Below are 21722 nucleotides of genomic sequence, written 5' to 3'. Positions count from 1 at the left end.
AGCATGAAATTAATTAGCAAGGATCTATATTAGGTCCATTGCTGTTTCTAACATATGAAAATGGTAAAATACTTACTCTAGCCCATTGATGTGGTTTCAAGCATTGCACTTTAAGCCTCGGCGGGAACTGCGGTATCACGTGTTTGTCACTTGTCGGTAATACCGCGGCACTTAATGGTAAACTTGTGGAAGATCTGCCTAATTCTATTTGAAGAATTTCCTTTGATGTTGCTTCTACGAAAATTGCTGGGAAGAGTTTTGTTTCTGGCTCCATCTGTAAGTAAATGAAAGCTTTTTATCTGCTCCTATGCTTGCTTTGTTATAGAAAAAAGTTAATATTTTAATTGCAAATCTACGTCCACTGTTCTTTTGCGTTATTGAAGATATCTCATTTAAAATATCTCAATAGACAAGTGCCCAGTCATTTCTTTAAGCCATACATTTTATATCTTGCTCTGATTGTATACAATTAGTACAAGATAGTACTAACTTTTTTATGACAAAATTTTACTGCATTTATCAGTCGTCAATAATATTTTTTTCTTAAGGTGCCTCTCCATTTAACAAAAAAACCCTAATTTCTCAAATCCAGCCCTAAAAACAAAATTAACGTCATTTAATAAACACGAACCTTAAACTTAAAGCTCGTATCCTTTCCCTCGCAAGTAAAAGCGACCGTCCCAGTGGAAGTATCTACAGAGCATCCGATGAACATTCCTTGAGATGCTCCTTTGGCTGTAGCTTCAGCCATTACTTCGTTGTATAGCTCATCTGCTCTAACTACGTAACATGATTGGCGGTTTACACTGAAATTTTTTTTAAATATATAATATTTTATAAAGAATAGAAAAAAATCGATCACGAGGCAGGACTCGAACCCGCATCCTTTCACACCAATTGGGTGAGGGTGAGGGAGAAGAGAGGGGGAGGGGGAGGGGGAGGGAGATGGAGATGGAGAGGGAGAGGGAGAGGGAGAGGGAGAGGGAGAGGGAGAGGGAGAGGGAGAGGGAGAGGGTGAGGGAGAGGGAGAGGGAGAGGGAGAGGGAGAGGGAGAGGGAGAGGGAGAGGGAGAGGGAGAGGGAGAGGGAGAGGGAGAGGGAGAGGGAGAGGGAGAGGGAGAAGAGAGGGGGAGGGAGAGGGAGAGGGAGAGGGAGAGGGAGAAGAGAGGGGGAGGGGGAGGGGGAGGGAGAGGGAGAGGGAGAGGGAGAGGGAGAGGGAGAGGGAGAGGGAGAAGAGAGGGGGAGGGAGTGGGAGTGTGAGTGTGAGTGTGAGTGTGAGTGTGAGTGTGAGTGAGTGTGAGTGTGAGTGGGAGTGGGAGTGGGAGTGGGAGTGGGAGTGGGAGTGGGAGTGGGAGTGGGAGTGGGAGTGGGAGTGGGAGTGGGAGTGGGAGTGGGAGTGGGAGTGGGAGTGGGAGTGGGAGTGGGAGTGGGAGTGGGAGTGGGAGTGGGAGTGGGAGTGGGAGTGGGAGTGGGAGTGGGAGTGGGAGTGGGAGTGGGAGTGAAAAATGAAAATGCCTTTACTTAATGCCTTACCTTTCAATAACCCTATCATAATCATCAGTAATAATAACACTTGATTTAGTAACTTTGTTCTGGTTAAAGTCCTTCGAGTGCAAGTGGTATTGTGTTGTCACCCAGCCTATGTATACGTGAGTTGGATCTTGACCGGGGAAAATTCTGGAAAAAAATATTATAGATTTTTATTATTATAATTTTATATTAAAGATTTTTTATAGAAGAGTATTTTAGAGTATTTTATAGGCTGAAATAATTGGGTTAGTAAAAGACTATTTAATAAACTTGTCTGAAAAAAAATGCTTTCTATTTAGAAGTGGACAGTAAATAATATAGAATGTAGAAGAAAACATTGAATCTTGAGAGTAAGCAATTTACTAAATTAATGAAATTACGGTCAAAGTATTGTCAGAATTATTCTTAAGATTCGAGCTATTTAATAAATATTATTGTACGTAACTGAATTCGATAACAATTCCTTTCTTCTAAAGCGTTCTATAACTTACCTAACACCATAAAAGTACTCATTAATGAGTTTCAAACACTCCGCATCGAATATTTCATTGCCGACCGTTTCTGTAGTGGACGCAGCTAGATTCGTTGTCGTCATTTGCTTGCGATCTTGCGTTGGTGTCGCTACTGTTAAGTTTGTCTATAGGGAAATTGATTAAATTAATGATTTCTTTTTATATATCACGATGTATGTTTGTTTTTCTATTTAACATTTAATAGAGATGGTTACTTCCTGTAAAGAAGCTTACTGTTCTTCAAAAGTGTTAAACGAATGGTCTGAATATTTGCTAATATCAACAGGGAAGATATTTTATAACTAAGTTCGGTTACCTTAATTAAGAAGACAACAGCTATGGAAAAGACTTAGTAAATTTTGGAAAAGTACGTTACAAAATCGAAACTTAAAGTGTAAATCTATCAAAATACATAAATAAATAATATTTTGTTTTTCCCAAAGAATTTATTTTGTTAATCTAGCCGACTTCATCTTTCCTCCTTTTTTAATAACACGAAACAGAAGACAGTTATCAACACAAAGAATAGATATCATTAAAATTAAACAGCAGTTTTTATCTTTATTTAACGATTCTTTAAATCACCAAAATTCTACAAAACAGAGAAATCACATCTGTTTCGAAAAATAGACGTAATAAGCTAAGAAAAAGAAACACTAGCAAAGAGCTAAGACTAACAAATGGTACCATGGATAGAACATAATGAATGATGAGGAACATACAGACAGACATACAGAATGACAGACAGACAATGATAACTTACGTTCAAGCCACTCTGACTGCCATACATGTTGCCATTACTTCTACCTTGCATGTTATATCTCTGATTTGCCTTTGGAAAATCAGACAGGATTAAATGCAAATGGGGATACTTCGTAACAAGTAAAACTCGATGGAACGTTTGTATAGATCTTTCATTTGTATAGATCTCATGATTATGTAACTACATATTATGTACAATGTACATTCTATCAAGGAGATGCGATTTAAAACATCTAAATCAATGGTCGCAAACTGGTTAATAAGGATAATAATAAATGGTATACTAATAAAAACTAACAAAAAATATATTTTAAACTTAACGTGCAATGGTACAGTTATAAATGGCTTAATTTATGACTAATGTGAAAACATAAAAATATTTTGCTAGCAGAAACTAGGTACTTCATTATATAAAAAATGAAATGGAATGCAAACAAAATACGCAACATGTATCATGACTCTAAAACTAGATAGATCTAAATAATTCCATTTCATATGAAAATAAACTTTATTACATAAAGCATAAGGTTCAAAATTACCTGAGAGATGCGTATTTGTGGATTAACTCGTCTAGCTAAGTTTCCCCTATCTGGTGAAACTTCCGTATCCGTGAAGGCTTCTGGTGTTTTAGATTTTCTAGTCTTGCCTCTATCACCACTCTCCCCACGTTTGCTTCTGAAGAATCTGTGGAAAAAATAAAATATTATATTTTTGAATTTGATATTTTGGTTTTATTGCCTGTATAAATATAAATCTTCTCGATTCGAATACCACCTCGTGATCGAATATTTTCTATTCTTTAAGAATTAATATGATATTTTTGTTACTGTACATGATTTTTAATTTGTCTTTCTGTTTCTGAAATAGTAAAATCAACACGATTCATACTTAGAACTGCGAAATTTAATTTAATACCAAATTATGAGCCTAGATATATAATTAAGTGTAGAAAGAGATGAGATTTTTACCTCTGGATGTCATTTTCATCAAATTCTTCAGGTAATTAATATTTATCCAGATATAAGATAGGGACGTTACATAGGATGATGGTAAATAATTGGCTTGAAAAGATTTCATTTAACTCTACTTACTTGAATGGCGATCGTCCACGTTTATCTTTTTTATCTTCTTGAACATTCTGGACTCCTAGTTCATATTTCGCCATTTCTGCTTCGCTTGTGGAACGATGCATGCCGTTTTGACCTTTAATCGAAAGGAATAAGGATTTAATTTCTACCAATAAGAATATTGTTTTAATATTAAAATATGATAGAATTTTGATACCGATTATTATATGATGCTGCTCAATAACGGATGTTCTTCTCGGTGTTTGATATTTTCTTACAAGTATTGTTTAACTGTCAAGTGCTTTTTTCATGAAATTTCGACAGCGGTAGTGCGTTTGGGACAATTTAAATCATGTTTGGGACATTTGTTTAATAATTCAGAATTGGTTTTAAGATAGGTATTAAATTATACTTTATGCTGTATTTTCTATAACGATAGCCATTGTATAATTAACATGCAAATTAGAAACTATATAAGCTATTAATGTAAAGTTCTAATCTCTCGATGTAGAACATTAGTTTTACAGATAAGTTTTTGTATTAGCTTTATGATTTGATAGTATGAGTTCAATATTTATGTGTTTGAGTAATGATTTGTATAAGGTATGACTATTCTATTTACACACATCTAAAATAATATCTTATATATAAAAATGAATCGCAAAATGTGTTGGTAAGCGCATAACTCGAGAACGGCTGAACCGATTTCGATAATTCTTTTTTTATTATATTCCTTGAAGTAAGAGGATGGTTCTTATGTAGAGAAAACGTAAACATGTACCACGGGCGAAGCCGGGGCGGACCGCTAGTTTTATATATAAAAATGAATCGCAAAATGTGTTGGTAAGCGCATAACTCGAGAACGGCTGAACCGATTTCGATAATTCTTTTTTTATTATATTCCTTGAAGTACGAGGATGGTTTTTACGTAGAGAAAACGTTAATATGTACCACGGGCGAAGCCGGGGCGGACTGCTAGTATTTTATAATAACGAAGACATCACATGAGTATAGTTTATTGATATCTAAGCTACTAAGCGAAAAATAAACTACTGATCACAAGAAAAATTTCAGCACATCGTTAAGAAAGCTTTTGTTTTTTTAAACAATTGTAAAAAATTCTGTATAAGAACTATTCATTAGAATCCTGTTTTAACGATTTTAAGAGTGGCCATGTTAATTTATAACAACACGATCATCGATCATTCTGATTCTCATTATCATCAAAATTGCATTATTTTTGGAATTTCCAATGTTCAAAAATTTAACATGATCATAAACGAAATACCATAAATTGAAAATAGAAGTAGCGTTTCTAATCATTATAGAAGTTTTCAAATAAATTTGAAGATACAAAGGTGCAGTAACTACGAGTATTTGATAATATCCGCAATCCATATCACAAGGTTAGCTGGGTGTTAGACTAAATACAACCGTTAGTAGGCATTAGTTCAGAACCTGGTTGTAAATTGTAATTTTGTATTGTCACGGTGCGTGTTATAGATCCCTTTCGTGGTGGTCTTGATGGTTGGCGCTTTATTTTCACGTCTTCCTGGTTTTCGTCGTAGTGGAGACCTTGGGACGGGCAAATACAGGGGACAATGTATGTACATAAGATTTGTTGAAAATTGGAGGGACACAATTGGAAGTAACAAAAGATTTGAACATTTTTGGGTACACAATTTGACACTATTTGGGAAGATTGCACATAAAGTTGCAGATAGTTCAGGATAATGCAAACAAATAATAGTGGTTGGTATATAATTTAGATCATATTCCTGGAACTTAACTTTAATTGCAATTTTCTAATAGTGTCAGGATTATATTTTTGGTTTTATGGCATTCAAATGCTTTATAAATATAAATTTATAAAGAATAGAAAAAATTCGATCGAGATGGCGCGCGGTGTGTCCCTTCAGACACATAAAACTGAAAGAATAGAATAAATTCGATTGCTCTGGCGGGTCGCGAGTGGCTGAGTTGGTTAGGCATCCGCCCCGGAATGGCGCGAAGGATGCGGGTTCGAGTCCCGCCTCGTGATCGAATTTTTTCTATTCTTTATAAATTTATAGTGTCAGGATTATTAGTTACAATCTACTCAACGCATTTTATTTACATTCATTTTGTAAATACAATATTATAAGGTGTGATGTAATCAAAACTCTGTAATTAATGTATTCAATTCAAACAGTTTGATTTCATTCAAAGATAAAAAAAATTGGCATTTTAAAAGATTTTTTTAGATCTGTAAGGTAATTAAAAAGACTGTCGTTCGCAAACGTTTTCTTTTTATTTATAATGAGTTAATTACCTTTAATATCATTCATAGTGAAGCCACTTCTCATAATCTGGTCAATATGAGCCGGCATTTGAGCTTCAGTCGCTTCTTTCATCAGCATTTGCTGTCTTTCCTTGATTTCTACCCAACGACGCTGTTTCTCTGATTCACTAAAATAAAATTTAGCGTTAAGATTAATATTATTCCTAATAACTAGTTTTCTATTGCATCCCAATTAGCATCCACTGAAATCATAACGTATATTTGGATCTTTGAAAAGCGCTTTTTTTTAAAAGATTTAGTTTGATTTAAGTACCTTCTTTGTACAATCTAGTTAATTACTTCGTTGTTTCCATATTTACTGTCATTAAATTCATTCTGGAAATGTGCTCCTAAATTTTTACTTACTCAATAAATTCAGCATGACAAATAACAGGCAGAGAAAGTCGTAAGAACTCCCAATTGGCTTTTTCCATAGTTTCGAATGTATTGTGAGAAATTTTCAGGCATGGTGGTGTATCTGAAAACAAACGTTATTAAGTAATACATTACCACAGAATTTAATATTATACGTCACTTAAAGTTTGTTTATGAAGATAGTTCTATTAATTCAAGTACTCAAATTTACTAGTGCATCATGATAATTATGTGGAGTAATTTCTAAAACTCGCAATCTTAATTCTTACAGAAGACTATTTGAAATAAGAATTGTATTTGTTACGTTTATTATTTTACTTCAATGGAATATCTACATATCCATACTAATATTAAAAATGCGAAAGTAACTCTGTCTGTCTGTCTGTTACTCAATCACAACTTAACTACTGAACCAATTTGCATGAAATTTGGTATAGAGATATTTTGATACCCGAGAAAGGACATAGGATAGGTTTTATCCCGGAGATCCCACGGGAACGGAAACTATGCGGGTTTTTCTTTGACTGCGCGGGCGATGCCGCGGGTGGAAAGCTAGTTTGAAATAAGAATTGTATTTGTTACGTTTATTATTTTACTTCAATGGAATATCTATATATCGTCTATAAACACATTTTTAAACAAATCAGAGTAATTTCTTACCAGATCCAGCAGGTATTCTAGTAACATCGATTCTTGTGTCGATCATTTCGTCCGTGTTCTCGAATATCGGCTGGTCCTTCGTGTACCAGTGCGTGACGTCACGCTTCATGTTACTGTGGATATAGGAATAATTGATTTAAAATATATGAAAAGAACATTAATAATTAATAATAAGAAATATATTAAGTAAGCTATAGGTAGAAGTAATTATCGCGTAATAGATAAAAATCTACAAAAAATATGTACATTCAACAACGAACTTAAGTTGCGATTTCTGTAGCAGAAATTATGAAATCGAAAAAATTCGTATTCGTAAAATAATGATTAGCAACATAATAATATATATCAAAAAGGAATGCTATAACTTACACACAGAAAGGCTCATAACCCTCCTGAAGACCACATGTCGTGAAATACTTCAGAGAATTGACGTCTTGTCCATATGACAACCTGCAAATATAACAGAATTGTTATGAATGTTGTCTAGTTCTAAGTAGGAAACATTATAAAATAATTATTATAAGACTACAAAAAACATAATTATTTAATCATAAATTCGCCTGAATTAACGTGAATAGTAATTATTGGCTAAATATAAAGTCATTGAAACATCATCTATAATTTTTTTAATTGGTATTAAATTCTCCTTTTCTTACCTAGCTTTCTGTCCAACACCGAGCGTACAAGCTGGTACAAAGTTATCACCTTGAACATCTGCGAATGTTGTTTCTCCACCAAGAGCATCCATCAGTAATTCACCATTGAGTGAAAAACCTAATCATATCCAGTAATTATTATTTACTTCTTTATTATTAGTATTAAAAGAATGAACGATATATTTCAGGTATTAATTCAAATTGAATATACTATATAACTTCTAGGACTTACTTAAATATAAAATTTTCTACCTATCTAAAAGAAGCCAACAGAAAAATATTTTAAAAATGTAGTCTAGTATTAATTAAAGTTATTTAATTCTTGGATTGTTTTTGATAGCTAATTCAATTTTGACTCAAGAAATTGGCTATTTAACTTCGAACTAAATTAACTATACCATACTTACGTTTTGTAATTCTAATTAAAACGGTTAATAAACAAACAAAAACTATGTCAAATTAGAAAGAAACAAAAAATCAAGCAGGAAGCAACCTATAAGTTTTAGATAGTTCACAAATCTGATAGGCATTGAACTATGTTAATATGTTAGTGAAACAAAAATGGTAGGTTTTCGTAATAGATCGAAAGTAACGTAGTTGACTTTGCAAGTTGTTACTTTAATTCAACTTTTGCCCTAACTGTATGGCATTTAAATTGTTTCATCCATTTTAATAATGTGCCCGTAAAAGCAAAGCAATGCAGTGATGTGTTACGTTTGAAGCTAGTGATGATTTTCTTTCTATTTCTAATAGAGCCGTCTATCGTTGGTGTAGAATAAAAATCAGTAGATAAAAATATGATCTTAACATTTTCTACATAAAATATTTTAACTCGCAATCTAAATCAGGTCACTTTATCTGCTGATTTTTAGTTTCTCAACCTTTCTCAATTCTCCTATGACAAGCTAATCAATTTAAAAGCTTAAAATATGCAGCAGGGGCATTTCATAAAAGATAGATCCCATCCAAGTCTTGATAGAGGAATCATAAAGAAGAAATAATAAATCGCCCAACTGTCATGAAATTCAGAATGTTAAGGGATGTATGATAATGGTAAATTTAATTTCGATGATGAGAGGAATAAAATCTTAGAAAAGCGTTAACTAACAGTATGAGGTAAGATTTAACCAAAGACCATAAAGTATTAAAATAAGATTTAAGCGAAGTTGAAATGTAAATTGATACAAATGTGCACATTATAATAAAGGCTAGTGAGAATAATCTAGAATGGTACGATCAGCCATTAATGTAAGATGAGTTTGACAGGAGAATACAGATTAAAAATGTCCCTGCCGCATCTGTACGCGAAAAAGCAAGCTAATTGTTGCCAGTATTTACTTATCGTTTTGTCTATCAGATCTAGGAAGACGCCTACAACATCACCGACTGCCCATTGCTTCCCAAATGACTCCATGCTACCGGAATACACTTTTTCCTCCTTTAAATTAGAAACATATCTTTTGCACTATGTCTTCTATACATATTTAGTTTATTTACTTGTTAAATACATGAGACTTCTGAAATTCCCTTTGTAAAGTGTGCAGTAACATAGTATCATTACGAAATTTCATAATAATACGAATATGTTCGATTCTGTTAACTTAATAAGTTATACCTATTGTTACCCTCTGTGTAAGTATTGAAATAATAATTGTAATTTTAGATTCCGGTTATAGACCAGGAGCACACTTAAATAAAACAAGGTTATGCTATATACAGGGTACACAATAAATAGGTACTAAGGAAGAGGAAATTTTATTTTTTAATTTTGCGTTAATAAACCTCAGGTTTTACTTCGTTAAACCACAAAATACGAACAGATGATGCTCTGGTGAACTTCGCTGACAATCGGGCAAAACAAAAATAAAATCATTTTTCATCAGAATGTGCAAAACATTAAAATCAAATATTCGTGTCTGAAGAAAAAAAAAATAAGTAAGAAGAGAAGTAATAGAAATTAAGGATGATCGAACGGAAATAGAGAACGAGATAAATTCCTTGGAAATATGGTTGAAAATATTGGTGAAGTCAATTAATAGAATCCATTAACGAAAAATTACGAAACGGACCAGGACAAAAGAATAAAGATGAAAAAAGGAATGATATCTTAGACAAAAAGGGAGAAAAATAAAGATTTGTAGAAATTAAAACTCACTTTAACATAAAAACAAATATTTCAAAAACAACATATCAAAAACATCATCAACGAAGCACCCCAGAGCCACAATGAACTCACTAATAGTTTGGTCGGTAACGTCTAAGAAACAGGCGACAATATCGCCGACTTTCAGTTGCTGCCCGAATGTGTCGCTTGTGCCGCCGTGCCATTTTAGCGACTGTTGTTAAAGTTATACATTCTAGAAATTTCTAGGCTTTTCGATTCACACACTATCATCATTAGATTTGGGAGCTTTTTCCACTCACACTATTGTACTATTCCTTAAGATTTGGGAGCTTTTTGCTGTTTTATACTAAAGTTGCACTTCGATATATTGTATTGTTCGATATAGATAAGTCGGTAAAATGAAATTATAACCTGTTACTTCCAGAAAATACAAAATAAAAAATATTTCAGGCGACTTATCAATGCTACTCTTTATTACATTTAATAATGCGAAACCAATTTTGATGAAATTATTATGGGCGGTTGCCGATTTTAATAAAATTTGGATACCTAATAATTTATACTCGTCTATTATTACATAATTCTTAAATAGATCACTCGTACCATCCTCTAGAGAATGACAAAAAGAACAAACAAATTTAGATCTTATTCGTTCGCATTAAGGTTTATTATAAAAACTTACGTTATATCCATCGAAAGCCCATGAGTTTTCGTCTTGTCCCAACATCATACCTGGGGGCATATCAGCATGAGCCCAACCAACCTATAAAATATTAATAATAATTATTAATATAAAATAATATTGCACGAATAATGAATATGCCTTTAAAATTGGCCCCATCGGTTCCTTAACTGATGATTTGAAAATAGTAATTTCAAATTAACAAAAAAATTATATTATTTTCTTGGCACTGCATTCAGACAGACAGATTCTTTATAAACTAATACTATACAAATAAAAAGTAAAAACATATAATTTATTACTTGTAAGTAGTAAGAAGTGAATTCCCAATTAATAAAAAAAAAGACGGGTTGCACTGGGGGAGTGCCGGCAGAAGTGAAAACTTGATTATTAACGTTCAGCATGTTTGATATCCATCCGTCTTACGCTTTTTCGATCAGGTCACGTGTCCTGACAAGTTTTCACTTCAAAAAAATCATGAATCATAAATGATAAATTTAACAAAAATAGAGATTTTAACATCAAACTTACTCTCATAGGTCCAGCAGTAAGAATTTCAAACTCAAAGTACCATTTGCCAGAACTAACTGCGTAGTTCTTTTCAGCTCTATACGTTCTGAAATCTGCTTGTTTTTGTTTTGACGCTTCTGCTAATAAAGCTGAAAGTAAAAATTATATTTTATACCGTTGTTTGGTTTCTTGGACCCGCATATTTTTCTTTCTTTATCCTCGATATAGAAGCTATACCTTTGTTATTAGCTACTAATATTGTTTTACTGTTGTTGTTTGAATTGAATTTTATATTGTGTTGGATAGTTCATTTATCGAGGAAGGTAAAAAGTCATTTAACATTACGACCAATAGGAACGGAGCAGCAATGAAAAATATCAAAATATTTCCTGCTTTTTTACAAAACTAACCTTCTTCAGAAGAAGTAGTTTACATAGTTGTATTAACCTAATGTTTTAAATGGTCATTTTTTAAAGCTACAGCTATATTGTCTTTTTCAAAGTTAAGCTCAATCTGCCCAATGATCTGTAGGTATTCATTATATTTATTATATATTTTCAATTTTTATTGATTTGATTAAATTATTCATACCTTCATGTTGTTCTCCAGTAGGTGGATCTAAATTATATCCATACACTAATAAAGTACGAACAGTTTCTGATGCGGTATCTCTATTTGCCTTTTTGATAGCATCGTCCACTTTGGGGTATGGGACCAAATGTGGGGATCTGTTCATGTCGGGATCCTGGGGAAAAAGTTTAGATAGTAATATATTTTTTTCAATGGAAGAGTTATGAAATTTGGGAAAATAAGTTAGATATTAAAGTTATTCAATAGCTACCACAGAAACTGTAAAGTTTAGAAGGGACCTGACAAAATATATGTTTATAACGACTAATATGTTTCTGTATGGATAGGCTAAATAACATAAAAATCAAAAAGCCTAATTATTTACTGTATAGGTATTGAAGTCCTCTAAACCAACACAAAAATAATGCTATAAACATCTTATTATTACATTTAATCACATCACATATGTATACTTTCTAATTAAATACTTGAACTAGCTTTTTTTTCTATTCCTCGTTATAATCACTATTGTTTCCTATAAAATAGTATCTTTTCTTATAAATAGCACTATTATTTAATTTCTATATTACCTCATTAAGCCCATAAGTCCAGCCCTGTTGTATCCTCTCTCTGGCCCACAAATTGTGCGTGTTTTCAGCAAGTTGGTCCACTAGTTCGTCCATTTTTGGAGTTAGTGTCACTGCACTTAGATCTAAAGGTGCTGGTTTGTAGCCGTTTGACTGGAAATTAAATAAAAACGTATTAATTTATTATTAAGCTATTGCATAGCTTCTATCGCGGGCCTTGAGCGCGGGGACCGAATCGAGAAATTCCGTAACGAAAAAACCTCACGCTCCCCACGGGGACGGGCGCGGAGGTGTGGCTTGAAGGCATAGCATGCAATAGCTTTAATGCGGCAGCCCGAGTGCCACACGTCTTTTTTTTGTACAAATTAAAGTAAGACAAGTATCTATAGAAATGAATCTGTATTTTTTTAAACATGGTAGAAAAATGTAATACTTAACAAAGTAAAATCTATACATCGATGATGTAGATCCGGCTCGAAGGATCAGTTAATGACGATAGAAATACAGTGGGCTTAAATTGATGATTATTACGGTCACGTACGACAGTACGACACATACATGATTATTTAATGCGATTTACTAATTAACTTCATTTTACCGCAAAACATGTTCGTATAAATATATTATTCAGTTGTTAAACATAAAGTAGCAAAAGTGAATTTAAATAAAAAACAATGTTTACATACTACATAAGTACTTTTAAACCAAAAGTTTAAGTTTGAACTGAATATAACAAATTGCGGGTAGTTTGAACGAACACGTATGTTATGAAAATAATAAATAGCTGAAACACTTGTTTTATAAAATTTTGTAAAAATAGAAATCGTTAAATTTAGTTCTTATACTAAGCAAGCCGCAAGATTAACCAAACTCAAATAATTATTCTTTAGTATTAAAAATAAATTAATTTTAATGTTAATTTGGAGGGTACTTATATAATAATTTGATTCTTACCTGCATAAAAGGTTCATTCGGCAATCTAACGTTACGAATGCGCGCTGGTGGCTTATCTAGACTTATGTAGTAGCCTAAAGCTAGAATCGTCCTGTAATAAAAATATATTATGAACTTGTATTTTAAGGTATTCAATAATTTATTGTGATTTCAAAATTTTGACGCTCGTCATATCATTAGGTATATATTTGCAATTTTCTTTTCATTTACGGGTGTTTTTACTAATTCCTTACTTAAGTGTCTGCACAGCAAGTTGTATATCATATCGTTTCTCAGCCGCTGGGAGTCTTTCAAAGGGAACTAAACACGGATGGATTTTGTGCAAGTCGTCCCTTTGGTCTCCATACATCCATCCTGCTTCTATCTGTTGGTGCAAAGTATTATAAATAAATAAAAAAAAATATATGCGTGTACTCTAGGTACACACGTAAGAAGTGAAACTTCTTTATGACCTTAAAAATGTCACGAGTATGGCGTAACGCAAAAATGTCACGCGTACGGCGTAACGCAAAAAATGTCACGCGTACGGCGTAATGCAAAAATGTTACACTAAATTTTTGTCCAACCCCGATAAAGAAGTTTCACTTCAATAAATATTATAGGACATTATTACACAAATCGACCTTGTCCCACAGTAAGCTCAATTAAGGCTTGTATTGTGGGTACTAGGCGACGATAAATATAATATTTAATAAATACATAATATATATAGATACCCAGACCCAAGACCAAATAATTGAGTTCATCACACAAATATTTGCCCTGACCGGGGATCGAACCCGGGACCGTCAGCTCAGTAGGCAATTACTTTACCACTGCGCCAACCGCGTCGTCAAACATTATTATTGCTACCTTGTAAAGTTGAACTAGAAAAATTATAATTACTTCCCATAATATACAGGGTGTCCCACCCTCGGTGTATAGTAACACCTTGTATAGTAAGTTAAATCGTGTTTAAATTGTTGTAATGTTTCCCTCGAATCGATGTTCAGAAAATATGGATATTAAAAATAAAACTTACCTTATTCATAGCCCACATTTCGTGAATATTTTCAGCGAGTTTGTCTCTGATTTGTTCAATGTAAGATGGCAGTGATATCTGAAAGTAACATTTGTGAAGTTAACTTTTTAATATATTTTATTATAACAAAAAAAACCTATCAGGCCAGTAGACTCTTAAGACAGTTAAATTCGACTGTTCCTTATCGCAATCGCTCCAACTCGCTAATAAAAAAAATAAAGTATAAAAATATTAAGTAAAAAACAATCCCACCAAAAACATTTTCATGTAAAATGTTGCCAAGACGAGCCCATATGATTCGCACTGTCAAAAAGTTATCAGATCTCATGTAGAGCCAAGCTTCTAACACTACACGCCCTAACTCTACAAGGCCTAACTTCACAAACTCTACACCTTAGTCAAAATATGTGGCTTGGCCATTTCGCTACATTCACATCGGCGTAAGGTGAAAAATTAATTCACTGTTCATTACTTTTGTGTTATACAATAGTTCTTGTAGTAACGAACGGCCAAGCCACATATTTTGACTAAGGTGTAGAGTTTGTGAAGTTAGGCCTTGTAGAGTTAGGGCGTGTAGTGTTAGAAGCTTGGCTCTACATGAGATCTGATAACTTTTTGACAGTGCGAATCATATGGGCTCGTCTTGGCAACATTTTACATGAAAATGTTTTTGGTGGGATTTCATTTCTTTTTGTAGGTTGTTTGTAACAATTTTTTTTAACAAGGAGTACCTATACATATATATATCTAGGGGAACCAAGTTTTAGATTATTAGATTAGACCTCTAGCGTCATCAAAATTTAATTTAAAATTACAGGTCTCATACAAACTCCCATCCCCTAGTTTAAGGGGTTGGGGGATGAAAGTTACAAGTTTTATAATTTTTTTGTTGTTTATGTGCTAATACTAGCTTACATACAAAATTTCAGCTTTCTAGGACATTAGGAAATACCTTAAGAATTTTGATGATCATCAGTGAGTCAGTGACGAAATTAGCGTTTTTTAGATATAAATAAAATCTGAAGTATAAAAGCTAATGTAATTAAAACTTAATACGTTCAATATAGACTGGGGTAGAAGCCTTTGAAAATAATGAAAAGACAAAAAAAATCGCAGTCGGATGAAACCCATTAGAAAAGGAGGGGAATATGATAAAAATGTAAGGAAAAATAAATTACGGTCAATCCGAGTTCGGGAAGCGGGAGGGGGGAGCTTTTAAGAGAAAAAAATGTTTTCTCTCGATTTCCGACAAAACTACAAGTCCTATAGAAAAAAGTTCAATGGCAAAGTTGTAGGTAATTAAAAGTTCTACAACTTTTGTATTCACAATTTTTTCACATAACCTAAAAATTTAGGTGAAAAATTCAAAAAACCAAGTTTTTGGTCTTTTATTTCTATCTACTTCAAAATTTATTTTTTTTCTACGAAATTTGGTGGAAACTTACTTTATTATGTCCCAAATACACTGTAATTTATTTGATTGAAAATATTTATTTTTTCGCCTTATTTTGAATTAATACCAAAAAAACAACCTAATTTTCAATCGAAAAGTCACCCGTCAAAATATCAGCTTTTTTCAAAGACTTGGGGTGCCTTTTATTCATTGAAATCTCTACTTTCATATGGTGTAAAAAAAATAAACACCACCATAGTAAATGTTCTCAGGAAATGCATACAAACAGTCTGAAAATTAGCTTTTACTAAATCAGGCACACTTCTTGAACTCTATATCTTCTCTTGTATCGGCTTTTCGGTGATATTTCAAAAGAAAAATAATTATCTGTTCTAAGTTTAATATTTTACAGCATATTCAAAAGCAAAATGATGTCGATAAAAACATTTCAGGTAGTTCGAGAAGTGTGCCTGATTTAGTAAAAGCTAATTTTCAGACTGTTTGTATGCATTTCCTGAGAACATTTACTATGGTGGTGTTTATTTTTTTTACACCATATGAAAGTAGAGATTTCAATGAATAAAAGGCACCCCAAGTTTTTGAAAAAAGCTGATATTTTGACGGGTGACTTTTCCATTGAAAATTAGGTTGTTTTTTTGGTATTAATTCAAAATAAGGCGAAAAAATAAATATTTTCAATCAAATAAATTACAGTGTATTTGGGACATAATAAAGTAAGTTTCCACCAAATTTCGTAGAAAAAAAATAAATTTTGAAGTAGATAGAAATAAAAGACCAAAAACTTGGTTTTTTGAATTTTTCACCTAAATTTTTAGGTTATGTGAAAAAATTGTGAATACAAAAGTTGTAGAACTTTTAATTACCTACAACTTTGCCATTGAACTTTTTTCTATAGGACTTGTAGTTTTGTCGGAAATCGAGAGAAACCATTTTTTTCTCTTAAAAGCTCCCCCCTCCCGCTTCCCGAACTCGGATTGACCGTAATTTATTTTTCCTTACATTTTTATCGTATTCCCCTCCTTTTCTAATGGGTTTCATCCGACTGCGATTTTTTTTTGTTTCAAAAATTATCTACTCTAGTGTAATAAGTCCGCTATTGACAATATATCCCGAAAATTTTGTTGATCTAGCATAATCCAAACCCAAGTTATGAGGGTTCAAAAAAACGTCGAAGCGCTTCGAGAAAAGGTAGGTAGTGCCCGTGCGCCTCGCTTGGCTCGTCTTGGCGGGGGCACTACCGTGCCCCCAGATCTTTCACAAACTAAACTCACAGTAGCAGTATCCACGGGGGTCGGCACGAAGGCAGTATCATCCTGAACCAAGGGCGGGCCGGCCAACGCACGCTTGGCCAGATTGCCGAAGTAGAAGCACGGCTCCAGGCTCAGTATCTGCTGCGGGAGTAACGATTCTACTAAGGGCGAGTAGCCCTCGGGTGCCGCGTAACGGAGTCTACCGTGCTCCCCGCCGAGGAGGAAACGACAACTGGAATAATAATAAATTAATAAATATATTTAAAAACTAGCTTTCCGCCTGCGGCTTCACCCGCGTTTTCAAAGAAAAACCCGCATAGTTCCCGAGGGATTTCCTGGATAAAGCCTAGTCTATATTACTCGTGGATAATGTAGCTTTCGAATGGTGAAAGAATTTTTAAAATCGGTCCAGTAGTTTATGAGCCTATTCATTACAATCAAACAAACAATCAGAGTTTTCCTCTTTTTATTATTAGTGTAGATTAAATATTTTTTAACGGATTTTAAACGCGATTTATTCATTATATTACTTTCCCGACGTTTCGAACACTTTACAGCGAGCGTGGTCACGGGGAGACTAAGATAAAGTTATACCTACGTCTTGACGGTCATTCAAAAATTGCTATTTGTAAGTTTAAAAGCACGCTTAATTATTGTATTGCCACCGTGATTTGAAAAACACGCATAAGCTCATGATTTTTTTGGTCTGGAAAACTGTGTTGTTCAAGCTACTGTTAGACAGCAGGAGCTATTTGAAAAACATGTGAGAACAGGATATGACCTGAGCCATGATTTTTATCACATTGCGAAATGAGAAATAGACTAGTTTAAATAAATTATACCAACAAAACGTTGATTAAACATTAAAGACATCTGATATTAAATTACAAATTACCATTATTCTTATAGTTATTTCTAATTTATCAGATTAACTTTATTTCATTACTACATTAAAATAAGTAGATGACGTAATCTTCTACAGCTTAAAGACTAGGCATTTTCTGAAAACTTCTAGCTTGTATTCAAAGATTTATAATTTGTAACTGAAAATAAGCCTACATGTATTGCTTAGTATTTGAAATTAAAATTAAGTTATAACTCACCTCAATTTACTAGAACAGCTCATGACCGGGAAGAACATGCCTTCAAGATTGAAGTTGGTAAAAGATCCAGTAACTCTTACTCCGTTGAACATAAAATTAATTATCGGTACTGTCAAATCTAACGCGCATCCAATGACGTCACCTGAAAAATAATATATAAGAAAATTTCTCCTAAAAATAAACTCCTTAAAATTAGTAGTCACGAATAAAAGAGTTTTTTAGGTATTACCTACGATAATTGATAAATCAAAATAATTTAAAGATAATATAGGTACCTATTAGATTTAGCTATAGGTATTTGAAGTAAAAAGCTGGTACCTGTTTTTGGCATTAGGATCATAATATTATGTGACTTAAAAGTAAGAAATAATATAAATAATGCCCAAAAACATTAGAAGTTCACAAAAAAAAATTGATTAGGTCTTTAACTTATCCATTTTCCCTAATCTTATACCTTTTCTAATAAACGGTTCTTCAGAATGAGTTCTATTGACTGGAGTCTTCCTTCCACCTGACCAGAGATATGCGCCATCAAAACCGAACGAATATAAATCGTCACCAACACCATTACCACCCCATTTTTCACCACCGCCGGGATATGGGACATACCTAAAAAAGATAATAATTAGGGTAAAAATTAATTTTGAGTATACTTTTGTACGATAATAAAAGATAGAGCCGTAAAGAGAGGACAGAAATTCTAACCAATTATAATTATATCTGAAATGTTAATTTCAGAAATCAAGACGATATTATATATTATGTATAACGTACGTCAATACATGTGTAGTTTTTCCAATCATCTTGTTTGTAAAAAGAACATTAATAATTATTGTTCTAATACAACTGAATAATATAGTAATGTAAAACTGCACACAAGACTATTTTGTAGATGTTAGGACCTACAAAATAATTGTGCAGAGACGTATTATTAAATGTGTAACACTAACAACTAACTATTATAGTAATGCCAAACTGCACAAAAATACTATTTTATAGATTTTAGGAACACCTAAAAAATTATTTTGTAAAATTAGTATGATCTTTTTTGAAACGAACAATATTTTATGACCGTTTTCTCTGACCTATGTCTCTCTGACTGAATGATATTAACGTTTTAATTGTACATACATACGTATGGACATTACTCTGCCGTAAAATAACAACGAAAATATATAATTTCCTCACCCAGTGGTATTCGCCCAACCGATCCTCAAGTGCGGCATCATATGGGTCGTCTTCTCGATATGGTCCATTGTCACTTCGAAGTACCATTTTTGGTACACCGCTGACCCTTCTACACGTCCAACGAAAATATTTGGACGAACACTGCAAATATATTACGATTTAAAAGTATAATCCTGTACTTATTACTATAGCTTCGATAATTTGCTGATGCAGAAAATGTCCAAGGAATGAAACATAACATTGTAATATGGATTTCCAGTTCAAATTAAATAATGCTAACCTGGAAATCGTACATTACTTAAGAAGATAAATAAAGACATTAATAACCCCAATAGGTGATCATCGACAAACTCATAAAAATAGAAAACTATCTCTAAAAAGGATAGCAGATTTAAAAAAGTTAGCCAGCCCAGATCATCATTAATTTTAAGAAATTATGTTTCTTTCTCCACTTATATGTCTCTGTCGTATTCGTTTCGTTCTATTACTGTAAAAATTACACAAAATACACAAGCACCTTTACCCAAAAGCACGTAGAAGCAGCAACAGTTGATACAACGTCACAACCGTAAGATCCTCACAGAACAATGAATGTCAAATCATTGCTCTGTGAGGACCTTGCGACTGCACCGTCAAGCGAAATACTTCTTGCTATATTATATGAGATAATTTAACACGATAAACATACATTATTATATTATGCATATATCCTGAAATATTTATTTATATTTTAAGACAATATCGAAACAATACGTATTTTAGTATTTTATTTATACGCTGAAGTTGTAAGTAAATAAAAACGTCGATTAAAAGAAACGCTAGTGGTATTTTGTAAAAGGATTTGGAAGGTTTTGGAATTGGTTTATATAAAACAAATTGTTCTTTCAGTCAATGATATTTAAAGGAAAAAAGACATAATAAAAAGTATTGTGATGGAAATTTCAATAAGCTCACTATTTACAAAGAAATATACTTCCCAATACATATATCTATAACAACTCAATATAATCTCACAACAACTCCGTTACCGATGCAGAGGGAATACAACACCAAGCACTTTGGTTCCCTACCATACACATGACTTATTTAAGCTGTAGAAAAGCTTTTCATCTAGAAACTTACCTAGATACGTGGTCAACTAATTGAGTCTGTAGCAATAGATTCTTTCCAGGCAACAAATAGTCACAGATGTTATTCTGCGAGGATCTCACAGCAACTCCGTTACCGACGCAAAGGGAACACAACACGTCCAACACTTTTGGATCGCGACCGTGTTTCTCTAATAGAGAAATGATCACTTTTATGTGTTCGTCCTGGAAAGAAATTGTGTTGTTATTTTTAAATTATTATAAACCAACTAAAATATATAATTACATAATTCAGACAATCGTAATTAATTGTATCAAAAAATATAATAAATATGTGAAGGTAAGTATAATTTAATTCCAATTAAACAATATTGAAATAATTTGCATTAATACCTACCAATGCGTTGGTTAATTAATTCTTGAAAATAATAAGATCATAATATTATATCATCACAGTATTATATTATTCTACTAGCGGTCCGCCCCGGCTTCGCCCGTGGTACATGTTTACGTTTTCTCTACACAAGAACCATCCTCGTACTTCAAGGAATATAATAAAAAAAGAATTATCGAAATCGGTTAAGCCGTTCTCGAGTTATGCGCTTACCAACACATTTTGCGATTCATTTTTATATATAAGAGATATGTAAGTAATTGAATCCTACATTTTTACGGCATAGTTCATAATAGTGAAAACTTAATATTACGCAAGGCGTTCAATATATCACATACATGGTATCAAACATAATAATTATTAATATTAATTCATTATCCATTACTCACCCGCATCATATTCAAAGCTTCAGGCGAGTCAATCAACACGCAATGTAATACATCCAACATTCCCGTGCCTTCACCAGACGCTTGCGAGCCGAGACGCGAAAACAACCAATTCAAACGATTTGAATTCGCGAATTGAGCACAATTTGTGTGATTGCCCTTGATTATAGCAGCTGTAAATAAATCAAACATATTTACTTATTATTTTTTTTCGATAAAATGACAGATGTAAACTTTTTTTCTAACAATGCAATTCACGATGTCAACAACTTTCGATTTTACATTTAAAATATAATAAGATTGCATTGTTTTATTTAACAAATAATATTAATCATTAAAATATAATAAATAATTTCTTACCTAACAATTGATAAAGATAAACAGAAATCATATCCCAGCTTTGTCCAGATTCGTCTCCTGCCAAAAATCCGGCTAGGAATCCTTGTGACGTAATCACGTTTATTTTGTCTATAGCTTCCAAAATCAAATTTAGAATGCCCTCTTCTTGGAACAAATCTTGACGATTGCGGAGCGCGCGAAATCTGTTTTGTTTTTCTTCGTGTTCTAGA

General features: G+C 33.0%; 1 protein-coding gene across 1 annotated transcript in view; it reads right to left on the bottom strand.

Annotated features, from left to right (window-relative positions):
- RyR (Ryanodine receptor) overlaps positions 1 to 21722 on the bottom strand; it is a 128049-nt gene that overhangs the window by 70746 nt on the left and 35581 nt on the right. The window contains exons 14-41 of the mRNA XM_090117172.1: positions 21514 to 21717; positions 21157 to 21326; positions 20408 to 20598; positions 19286 to 19426; positions 18552 to 18706; positions 18098 to 18239; positions 17016 to 17226; positions 14331 to 14408; positions 13543 to 13673; positions 13310 to 13400; positions 12359 to 12508; positions 11790 to 11943; positions 11220 to 11347; positions 10689 to 10769; positions 10118 to 10217; positions 7882 to 7999; positions 7595 to 7675; positions 7226 to 7338; positions 6557 to 6668; positions 6182 to 6318; positions 5329 to 5445; positions 3895 to 4006; positions 3343 to 3487; positions 2805 to 2873; positions 2021 to 2166; positions 1533 to 1676; positions 632 to 806; positions 77 to 274 (exon numbers count right to left, since the gene is read on the bottom strand). Of these exons, the coding sequence (XP_089973298.1) occupies positions 77 to 274; positions 632 to 806; positions 1533 to 1676; positions 2021 to 2166; positions 2805 to 2873; positions 3343 to 3487; positions 3895 to 4006; positions 5329 to 5445; positions 6182 to 6318; positions 6557 to 6668; positions 7226 to 7338; positions 7595 to 7675; positions 7882 to 7999; positions 10118 to 10217; positions 10689 to 10769; positions 11220 to 11347; positions 11790 to 11943; positions 12359 to 12508; positions 13310 to 13400; positions 13543 to 13673; positions 14331 to 14408; positions 17016 to 17226; positions 18098 to 18239; positions 18552 to 18706; positions 19286 to 19426; positions 20408 to 20598; positions 21157 to 21326; positions 21514 to 21717 (3794 nt within the window). The remainder of the gene's footprint in view (positions 1 to 76; positions 275 to 631; positions 807 to 1532; positions 1677 to 2020; positions 2167 to 2804; positions 2874 to 3342; positions 3488 to 3894; positions 4007 to 5328; positions 5446 to 6181; positions 6319 to 6556; positions 6669 to 7225; positions 7339 to 7594; positions 7676 to 7881; positions 8000 to 10117; positions 10218 to 10688; positions 10770 to 11219; positions 11348 to 11789; positions 11944 to 12358; positions 12509 to 13309; positions 13401 to 13542; positions 13674 to 14330; positions 14409 to 17015; positions 17227 to 18097; positions 18240 to 18551; positions 18707 to 19285; positions 19427 to 20407; positions 20599 to 21156; positions 21327 to 21513; positions 21718 to 21722) is intronic.

The sequence above is a fragment of the Colias eurytheme genome, chromosome 27, assembly GCF_061535395.1.
Source record: "Colias eurytheme isolate Ceu_HAF_F1 chromosome 27, ilColEury1 Martin Lab GWU primary, whole genome shotgun sequence".
Taxonomy (NCBI): domain Eukaryota; kingdom Metazoa; phylum Arthropoda; class Insecta; order Lepidoptera; family Pieridae; genus Colias; species Colias eurytheme.
The sequence above is the reverse complement of the archived record's forward strand: the minus strand, read 5'-3'. Positions and strand labels throughout refer to the sequence as shown.